Source organism: Malurus melanocephalus, unplaced genomic scaffold (genome assembly GCF_030028575.1).
Source record: "Malurus melanocephalus ecotype Western Australia unplaced genomic scaffold, MMel_1.1 scaffold_419, whole genome shotgun sequence".
Lineage (NCBI taxonomy): Eukaryota > Metazoa > Chordata > Aves > Passeriformes > Maluridae > Malurus > Malurus melanocephalus.
Window position 1 is genome coordinate 605154 of NW_026623651.1, and position 10895 is coordinate 616048.

The following is a 10895-nucleotide window of genomic DNA, read 5'->3' on the forward strand; positions in this document are numbered from 1 at the left end:
ATTTTTTTCAGCTTATTTACTGAACAAATAGCTTAAAAACCCCCAGTGAAAATGAAAACAAAAAGACAGAGAATYTATGTTTAGTAGACTTCCTTTATTTAATGGCTGACAGGAACTAGAAGCAGAAGGCTTAACATAGCACTTCCTTTAAAACTTTGGCCAAAATAGAACACATTGAAACGTCCCCAAAGCTGACTGGACAAAAAACACAGGGAAAAAAAAGGAAGAAAACCCTGGTCCGCTAGTAAATACAAATTTGTATCTAGGACCTCACAGCTCTAAAATCATCCAAGGATAAGTGATTGAAACCACTTAGATTAGGAAGAAAGACTTAGTAGCATTTTTTCCAAGGGATTTGGACCAACTCTTCCCCAAGTTATARTTTCATTTATACTTGGTAAATTCTTAAAGCTTTAAGCAAATTTGAGGGTTCAGTATAGCATCATACTAACACTTCTTGACATCATTATTCAGCAGTCAACCCAATGTAACAGTACAGAGAACTGGAGTTTCTCAGAAGACTAAAYACAAGCACTTTTTGCATATGCTGTCAAAGTGCAAATAGATCTCAGACTTCTGTTTCCAAGTCAATTCCCATCCCGTGGCAGTAACAGCATGCTAATCCCATATAGCTGCTTACAGAGACCAACCCAGGCCTTCAATCTGAAAGCAAAAGCCTTTAATGCTACAGTTAAATACAGTTACAAACCTGCTCACCTTCACGTGCAACCCAGCCATGGCAAGAGCAGTATTATGATGGCAGCATCAAATAAAAGCAGAAAAAAGATATAAAACATATACACACACATATATGGTTGCCATCACCAGTGTGAACAGCTTTCCTAACAATTGCAGCAGAAAGCAGTGCTTCAGTCATATGATCTCACTTCTCCTTAGAAAAGGATCTCTGCTAAATTTCTCATTTGACACATGGAGCAAAATAGAAAGTTACTATCTTGCATTTACAACAGGCAACAAAGAAAAGTCTCAGAGTGCAACATATCAACTGCAATTAACATAGTATTATCCCAAAACGAATGTAAACAGGATAGAGGCTGTGTCTGATCTAGTCTTTCATTCCTACTAAAGAGAAAAACAAACCCAAGTTCAGTCACACTGAGACAACAAGGTTAGCCTCAATACTTTTCACTGACTGAAGTTAACTTGCGACACTGTGTGGGGGTTTTGGTTTTCATTTCGGGCCAGCATTTGTTTGGAGTATTTTCATTTTTATGTTTGAGGGGCTTCTGTGTCTGTAAACAAGAACACTTTCAGCAAAAGGAGATTCTGCAACTCTCTATGTTACAATGGTCAGCTGTAAACTGCCACAACAGCCTTATCTCGRGTGGTTTCTTTGGATTTGGGAAACAGTTATTAACTCGTTCAATATTTGCCTGCAGTATTATCAGAATACTCCACACCTCCTATTCAAAGGCACTGCCGTTTCAGCAGTCTGCTTCTGCCAGGGAAGTTCCACAGCAGAACTGGCTTATTGAGCAAATGACACATCTCAAGCACATGTGCCCAGACACTGCACCATCTCTGATCTATYTACTGCTGTCATACACTTTGTGCAAATTCCTACTTGCTCCTGCAAGTATTCCATCTGGCACCGGCGACGACCCAAAATACAACTGCCTYGCAACCCCCAGTGGACAAAGGGGGCTCGAAACAGACGTGGGACAGGAAGCCGCGTTCAGCCCTGGATTTCGACCCTGAATTGAAGTAGGTTTAGCACACATTCAGAGCACTGATCTGGAATGCCAGACACAGCACAACTCCACCAGTGAGACATAAGGACTGTCTAGGCAACTAACAGAAAGCTTCCCTCTCCCCCAGGAAAAAGCTGGCAGAGAAAAACTTCCAAGAGTTAATCAAGCTATTCAAACACTACCTGCCTATCATTCCCATTCCTTCTCTTTTCAAGGGAAGCATCAATGTAAAAATCTAAATGCTTTTCACAACTGTTCTGTTTGCAAAGTAAGGCCAAAAGAGATTAATCTTCCATCTTAGGCTGGACTAAGGGTAATACTGGAGAGTAAAACAAAATGCTTTTTCTGTGGTTTCATGAGTGTTTAGCAGAAGAGAATTTATTTCTCATGCACACGCATTTCACTCATGCAATGCACCTCACAACAAAAGTTACAAGTAATTTTCCTTTTGCTGGTTCCATTACATGCACTTCCAAGACTTAGAATTATTCTAACCCTAAAATATTAAGAACAGCATCTACCAAGAGAAAAATCATAAAGTCATAAATCATAAAAATGACAGGAAATGTGAATTTTGATTTTGGCTCTATCATGGAATTGTTGAGGGACATTTGAGAAATAATTCAACTCCAAAGCATTTTCACTTCCATTTCCCAAAATATTCTTTTAATAGCATGCATGACCCTATGGTCACTGCTGTTTACAACGCCTCTTGGGAGCCTCAGAATAGATGCCCTGCAGTGTGAGCACATTATTTTCACCCTCAATCCATATTCCGGTCTCTCAGACATCACACCCTTTTGACAATTTCTACTGCAAATATATTCACATCATGTAGTCAACACCTCCCATGGGGGATGAGAGCAAGACAGGAAAAATTATCTCAGATGTTTAATTGCTTTACATCTGTGATTGTTTTGCATGTATCTGCCTTGGCAATGACTGCAAGTATCTTGGTAGTGGAATGCTATTCAGCATGGCTTGGTGGCTATGGGAAGAGACAGGTTCTAATTGCATGAGGAAGGGGACTGGAAAAGAATGCTAAAGCATCATCTCATACCAGGCAGTGATTTTGAATTGGTGATTTAAGTGTAATTTGATGAAGGAAGTCAGCTTGAGTTGTCAGCAATTACCACTAGATGTCTAATTGCATAGAATGACAGCATGTTGAACAGACCAAACCCCTTTTTGGATGGTTTGAAAACTGTTTCTACCAGTACTCCCCATGAATTATTTGCTTCCTGACAAAAAAACCTAAAGAAAACCCAAAGCCTACCATCTTAGGTTACTCAAAAGTTTACATTAAGGACAACTTTTTACAGATAATTTCTCTTTTGTGGCACTTGATTTCACTAAAAGTTACAACAAAAAATGATCAAACAKGGCTCTAATAGATCTGCACTTGCAATCTTCCCCTTTTCAAACAGCTGTGAGTTAAGATCACTCCACCCAGTCTCTCATCATGTACAATTCCATTGCATAATGTCTAGAATTGTATTTATCATGTCCAGCAGGAGACAATGCCAAAATTAAAGGACCACAGGCATTTCTGCCACTCTATGTCACGTGTTTGAAATGTGTAAGCTGTTTTGGGTTAAAAAAAAAAACATGAGGGAAGAGCCTAGATGACAGATCCATGATTACGTACCTTCAAAACACTGGCCAGGTGAATACTTAAAATAGTTGCATATAGCGAGTGGACATGTGGATGCTTGAACSGTTAGAATTCAAACCCTTATTCCCACAGAAACAAACCTGAGGGATTCCTTTATCCAAGAAGTCTAAGAAGMAAGGTATCCCACAAATGCCTTTGCTGATTTGTGTCCAAGGCCTTTATCTCCCTTTCCTCACAACATACACAGTTCCTGCTTAGRCACTCAGCTATCTGCAGCTTTCCCAGGAATAATAATTCTCATCTTCCCCTTATGATCCCTTCTCCCACCTCATCGTATCTAGATAAGATCTGAACTACCCAACCAGAGAGGCTGTGGATACACCATCCCTTCAAGTGTCCAAGGCCAGGTTGGATAGCGCTTGGAGCAACCTCGTYTAGTCGAAGGTGTCCCTGCCCACAGCATGGGGCTGGAGTGAGATGGCTTTTAAAGTCCCTCCCAACCCAAGACATTCTGTGATTCCATGACCACTGCCTTCCAGAATAGCCCCTGTTGATGTGTACTGTGCTACAGGGGAGAAGGTACAAATCTGAGTCTCCACAACAGTTAATCTTCACACCAAGGGTGGCTATAACCTGGGCAACAGGTTTCATTTTCATAAAGGGGTGGGGAGAAGAAAAACTGAGAAAGTCTAATTCAAGTAAGAAACCAACGATTTTCATTACTGAAGTGACAAAGTCTATCCAGAGAGAAAATGCTACTGTCAGWGAAACAGGTTACTGCTTTCCTGGGTGACTGTGCGACAAATTCAGTATGTTTTCCCCAGAAGTACAGTCCTGCTTATTTCACCCGCTGTGCTTGTGCAAAAGCCTAAGTGACTTGCCCTGGAATCCTGTCATTGCTGCCAGTCACAGCAGAATAGATTTGTTTCTCCAAACTGCCTGGTCTCCTCCTCTGCCTTCAACAAAAAAGCACTTAACACGTATAAATTTGTGAATTCCTCAGAAGTCACTCCAAAGGGAAAAGAACAAACTATTCTTCCCCCTCACAGATGAAAGCTTTAGCTGTGCTTTACTGTATTTCCTTCTAAAAAGTCCTTTTATTTAGACTTTTAAAAATTAAGTATTACAAATCTCTGTGGACTTAGGTTAAGGTGTATAGAGGTTTGTTGGAGATTAAGGGACATTAATAACACATACACACTCCTGAAACTAAACCTAGAAGTGGAAAAAGAAAACGGAATTGGTTTCAGCTGAAGTTGACACTAGTCATGCTTTGAAAGCTGGATTACTGCTCACAGACCATTTTTGTTGATATATACCAGAAGAGCGCATTCTCTTAGTAGGAGACCGTTCAAAATCATTAGTTTCTCTAAAGTAACTTTTTTTGTTTAAATTTGTCYTTAAGCAAGCATTTTTCTGTAAAAAAAATAGCATTGTTCTGTTTTACAAATGGCTTTAGTCTATTGGAAAACAACGACTGTTTCCCTGTCCTTCACACCAAAGTAGCGTCCTTATTTTCCAGTAGTCCAGTGTCTGGTAAACACAACAACAGCTGCCAGGAAGGGAAGGGGAAGAGAAAGGAGAGCGAGTTATACTGAATACTGATTTCATTCACATGCTCATAGAAATCAGGAGCTGGAAGGGAAGCTGGCTCCAAGTTCTCTTAAGGGGAAAGTTTGTCAGTAATAAATACTKAGCTAGTATCTACAGTTATTGCTACAGGTAACAACAGAATGCCACGAGTAGCAAAACAATCAGGAATGAGTAGCAAGGAACGGGGTGGGAATAATGTCTCTTTTAGTGGCATTTAAAGCTTTAAGGTCATGATGAAACAAAGTTCTGTGAATCTTAATCACACAAAATTTTCAGATGAAAAAGGAGTGCAAAATGATGTCATGAGTGCAAMGTCAGAACCTGAAGTTCAGACTGCTATCAAGACAAACACTACACTATAAAACCTTTCTTCATACCTCACACATATCGATGAGGAAACTCTGGCTGGCGAATTAGCAAAACCAGAAAAAATAAACTCAGTTACCTGTACAGAGGCAGGGTGGGTTTCCATTTCATTCCAGAACACCTTGTTTTTATAAAATTTTTAATTCGGGCCTCCAGAATTTAGTTCAGGCCTCCAGCTGAAGCTATCATACAGCTTCTCATAAAGCTYAATACATGCATACAAAACAACCAATAGATGTAAGAGGAAAAAAGACATCACAAATGTAGACATTCAGATGCAACTGGAACTATTCAATAAACTGCAGAGGAGGCACTAACATATAAGAGAGAAAGAGAATTATAGTAGTTATTTATGACATCACCCACAGATTTCATACTGCTTGGAAGCTCTTCAAAGATGGCAGAGTATCGCAGAAATGGGAGTGCACAATCTCAATGCCTCCTTCTGCAGAGCAGGATGAGTAATTTAGCACAGCCAGAAACATAATTTCATTTCTAACTTCTCAAATAATGTCAATGCCATCCACCACAAAAGAAAAACAACAAATTAGCCATACTACTTGATAAACTAAGAAGTGGCAAAAGCCCATCTGGAGCTCCAAGTCCCAGTACCTACCARAAAGCAATGTAAGAGCATCGGTCTTTCCTCCATACCCTTCACAGCTCTTCCACAATTCCTTCCTTTCCCCTGAACTAAAGACGTCATTGAATTTTCTGCTGCCTTCAATTTCAATAAGCTCAGACACTGAGACAGTACAAAATAAAACAGTAACCCTTTTATGATAACTGCATCCCATCTACATTTTCATTCCCCACCCATAGGTTAGACACAGTTGTCCCTCCTCTCCCAAGACCAAAATCCTGCCGACAAGCCTTGGAAGGTGTGGGTCACAGGAAGCTATCAGTGATCTAACATCGATAAGCTTTTGCCAACTTAAAAGTCTGTGCTGCAACTGAACAGGGTAATCCTGTTTTCCACGCATCCCTGCCCCTTTCTTGGGATTATTGTCAATACCAGTGCCACTCATCCCCATCAGATCACTGCTTCAACTGACCTCACCAGTACCGATTGCAGCTAAAAGGCAAGTCTCAAGCAGGCTTCCCCACTCCTCACCTATATGTTTTTAGAGTAACGTGTCAGTTCAGGAAGCTTTATTTCCATTGCGTAGTTTCAAATAAGGCTGTATAAAGGCTGCTACCAGAGAGATCTCTCCCACATCCTTTACACTTCCATCCTGCTTTTGGGACAACTGACCAAAGGTCTCATAGGGTGAGCRCAGTAAAGGACATAACCTACCATAGAAAAATGTCTTCCCACAAAATAAGCTCATTGATCCAGCTCATYCTCTTGGCAGAGCATGGCTAGGCAGGAGCCAGGGAAGAAGGAAGGGAACTCAACAAACCCATTGTGGTGACAGCCCATGGAGTTAGATGTAACAAAAATCACAGTAAGTGATCAGCACAATCAAGATGTAAACTATTGCTCCAGGTGCCTTTACTACTTTTTGTAGACATCTACAAAAAGGTAGATGCCCTCTCTTCACTTCAGTAGCACAGTGTCATATTCTTCATTATTCCTGACTCACCCTCCTAAAAGAAGGAAAATACAAAGAGATTTAAAAAAAAAAAAAAAAGAGCACAGATACCTGAGCACCCACGAGTTGCAACAAGGCTGAGTTCACAGGAAGGAGTTCAATGTCYGTGTTGATAGTGGTCTGGTCAAAGGGACAAGCCTTACGGTGGAGCTTGTTGAGACACATCTTGCAGACAGTGTGGCCACAACCCAAGCTGATGGGCTTCCGAATCGTTTCGTCGAAAGTCTGTGTGCAAATCGGGCAGGAGAGAAAATCCGTCCATTGTGGAGCTTGTACAGGCATTGCTTCAGGAGTTAATTGACAAGACAAAAATCTAAAGCACAGATTCCACTGGAATCAAAATTTTGCAAAAAAGTCTGTTGGGTTTTAAATATCTTCTGTAAGTACAGACAATCAGCACATAGTGTGAAACATAACCTAGAAGGAAAGAGGAATGCAAAGTTAGCATTCTAACTACTGGGACAGGCATCAGAGTACCTTTCTGCTAGGGAAATAGYRCTCGTCAAGGTGCAGCTGAACTAGGAATGCAGTTCTGACATTACATATAGGATTGAGTCAWGATTGCTTTAATTCCAGCTAGTCTCTGGCACCGGAAAAGCCAGTGTAAACCATTTCTGCTGCTACACAGCTTAAAAAGAAATCAAGACAGATAATTATCACATTGACGTTATCAGATTAATTAGCTTTTAGCTTTTATGTCCCCTCTTTATAAATGAGCCAACTGACACGAATAAAATGTGAATTAAAAAAACAACTGCACTAATCCAAAGTTTTACTATCTTTATTGTAAGACGTACATAATTTTGCTTAGACAAGGCTTCATCCAAAACCTCTATCACAAACAACCTTTCTTCAGAGTCCAGTGGGCTCTGGATTGGTACACAATGCTCTGGAAACGTGTGAGCTGCCCAAGCCTTGAGCGAGATAGGATAGATAGTCAAACACTGTAACACAACTCCCACACATCACTAGGTGATACCAAGTTACGCTACTAYAGCACCTCCACACAACTTGATCTGTACTGAGCTGCATGGTATCACAGGGACCCTTGCAGTCACACCTCAGTTACCCTGGGAATCTGCATGCATTCCTGGGGGGAATTCAGCATTGCTGACTTGCCCTCAGTCTGCCCTCCAAGTACCTCCATCCTTCAAAAGSTGGATGAAGGCTTCTAGAAGTAGTTTAGGACTACTTCTAGATGACTAACTACTGTTCCTCAACCATTCCTTTTGTAACCCTGGCTTATATCATTCACTGCCTGCCTAGAGATTACATTAACAGAGAAAGCAACATCTTTACTCTGTTGAGAAACCACACTGAAACTACAATAGAATAAAAGCTGGGAGGTCTTTATTGGCACTTGGCATTTTCTAATCAAAATACTGAGGACCAAATGTTACTAATTATAAGGGAATGGAAGATAAGACATGCCTTTGGGACAGGAAAAAAACAGAACTCGTATGAGGAGAAATGTAAAAGTAGATGGATAAAGTGATATTAAAAAGCCATCATCAAAAAGAAAATTGGTAATAACATAATTTGATGTCTGGCTTACTTTCCCTCACGAGTGGAGCTAGGAAAAAAAAGGCAAGTCATCAATTCATAACCAATTTTTCTAAACCAAGCAGCAAAACACGAAGAACCCCACCTCAACAATCCAGACATATTAGTTTCTCTTTCCCACACACCACTGGCTTTATTTTCAAACAAAGGACTGCATGCTTGCTCGTATGTGTTCTGACAGAAAGTTCTTCCATAAGCAAAATATCAACTTTTTAATCAAATCCTAAGCTTAAAAAACAACTTTACAATTAAAATCTAAATTCTAAAGACAAAGAGAGAAACTTTAAATTAGGACCTGTGCAATTCAGYATCAAGGCATTTTAAAGCACAAAAAAATGTAATGCTAAAATAGAGACTCTGAAAAGCCTCTGTCACTTTCTTCTGGGAAAAAGGCCACCTTTTTTTTTTGGAAGGTAGAGCAATGTTGTTCAGTTAACATCGTTTTGCCAAGACAAACAATAAAATGTCACTAGCTAAGCCTTTAGCCACATTTCATCAAACACCTAACCTTAGCTCTAAATGAAATGCAAAGGAATTCGACTACAATGATCCCTCTGTGTCCCTTCCAATTCAGACTATTTTATGATTCTAGGGGAAAAAAAAAAAAAGCTATCTCTCTCCTCAAAAGACAATATACAATACCATACAGCAGTTGGTTCCCAGCCAATAAGGAATCAATAAGAAATCAATATTACCCAGGCAGGGTGGTGTAAGGAAGAGGCACCACACGTGGATCACCCTGCAGCACCACTGCACAACAAGATGTCAAGGTTGTTCAGGGCTCCCCCTTCCAAAATACCTCATTAACAGCAAATCATTCATTTTTTCCATCTTGTCAGCATACAGTCAAATCATTCCCATTACTACTGTATCACCACAACCCAAATTATCTTCTACACTTGWAACTTCACAGACAGATAACATCTTAAAACCATTCAGCAAATTTATTCCCAAGCCTTCCCCTTGCTACCTGCCCTCTTATATACTCAGTAAACTTTGTTATCAATATTCCAGCTAGAATCAGTCTTTGTTAACCAAATCTGCAACAGAAATTATCCGGACAGTCCATAAAAATCCTTTCACAAAGAACAGTATAAAGCCTGATTAATCTATYACATGTATGGCTGTGCTATGAAATACCATTTGAGGTTCAAAAKTTAGGAGCTGAATCATAGTTCTTCCATTCGACCACACTGCTATTAAAATATCTAGCAACAATTTCTCAGGCTTCTCTGCAATTCAAAAATAAACCAAACAGTCTATTTAAAACAGATTATCAACCAAGCATTCAGGAAAAGAAGTTTTTACYAACTGAGGAGATTTAAAACCATAACATGAAGCTGTACCATCAAGTCTAGAAAGTAGATGTGATCATGGAGACTCCATTGTCCCAAGCTGTGAACTGGAAGAAAGAAACTGAATGCAACCTTAGCGTCAGTTAACTAATTTTAAAACATCCAGTAAACAGAGCCATGCTGTTGCTACCTGTACCTCTGGCATAATTAARTAGGTCATATTTATTTACAAACTTAGCAGCTAAAAGAAAAGTTAGGAGAGTCTTGAGATGAAGGGACTATGGTGGCATCCATGATCCTGTGTCAAKGCAGGTCTCAAAAGGGAAGGACAAGGGAAGCAAAGCTTATAGATAAGCACAGCTCTCAGAGATGTGCAGGTGTCTGCAGCTATGTCGCGGTGCATACATGTCAAAGGAAGGCCACAGAGAGCATAAACAATAGAACATATAGCTGGGAGAAACCTCARAAAGTCATCTATTTCAGCCCAGTCCACCTGCTAGAACAGATGGCCAAGTGGTGTGATGGAGCCAACCTCTTACCTACAGAAGAAAAGAACAGCTGTTGGAACAACAATCCCTGCACTGCTAACGGATCTCCCCAGCAGATCAGCACAAAACTCTGGAATTCCTCTGGTCCCACACAAGACAGAAATGGCATCACAGGGGCTGAGGATTCACAAGCCACATGCACACAAGCTGGCACCGAGTACTGCTGCTGGTGCCATACCTTCCCCGCAGCCCCGCCCCCCCCCCCCCCCCCCCCCAATCCTGTTGTCCCGCCAGATGTTCAACCTTTGGACAAGGGAGCAGAGCCAAATGCTTAGATACAATGTAAATCTCTTCCAGGCACAAAGCTTACAGATAGGGTAGACTTAGGGAAGTGAACCTGGGAAAGATACCTGTGCCTTGTACAAAGATTTGCGACYCTCTATGACCTTGGAAATAACTGGGAAAAAAACAGTCTCTAACTTCAAAGAGTTACTTTAAACAGGAGACATCACAAATGGCAATAAAATAATGGAAATAGGATTGTTTCATTATTACTGTCTGCTGCTGGAACCATCACCACCACAGAAAGACAACACTTCCTTGCACATGGTAAGGTAGGAAAGTATATTCACTTTTAAGGTACAGTGGTTTTTTGTTTTTTGTTTTGT

General features: G+C 40.5%; 1 protein-coding gene across 10 annotated transcripts in view; it reads right to left on the reverse strand.

The window, feature by feature from the left end:
• Positions 1-10895, reverse strand: part of RC3H1 (ring finger and CCCH-type domains 1) — a 72846-nt gene that overhangs the window by 43337 nt on the left and 18614 nt on the right. For all 10 annotated transcript variants that reach the window (XR_008966241.1, XR_008966240.1, XR_008966237.1 and 7 more), the window contains exon 2: positions 6933-7298. Coding sequence is in view for 1 of the 10 variants with exons in the window: in XM_057379743.1 (XP_057235726.1) it covers positions 6933-7163 (231 nt within the window). In the remaining 9 variants the exon portion in view is untranslated. The remainder of the gene's footprint in view (positions 1-6932; positions 7299-10895) is intronic.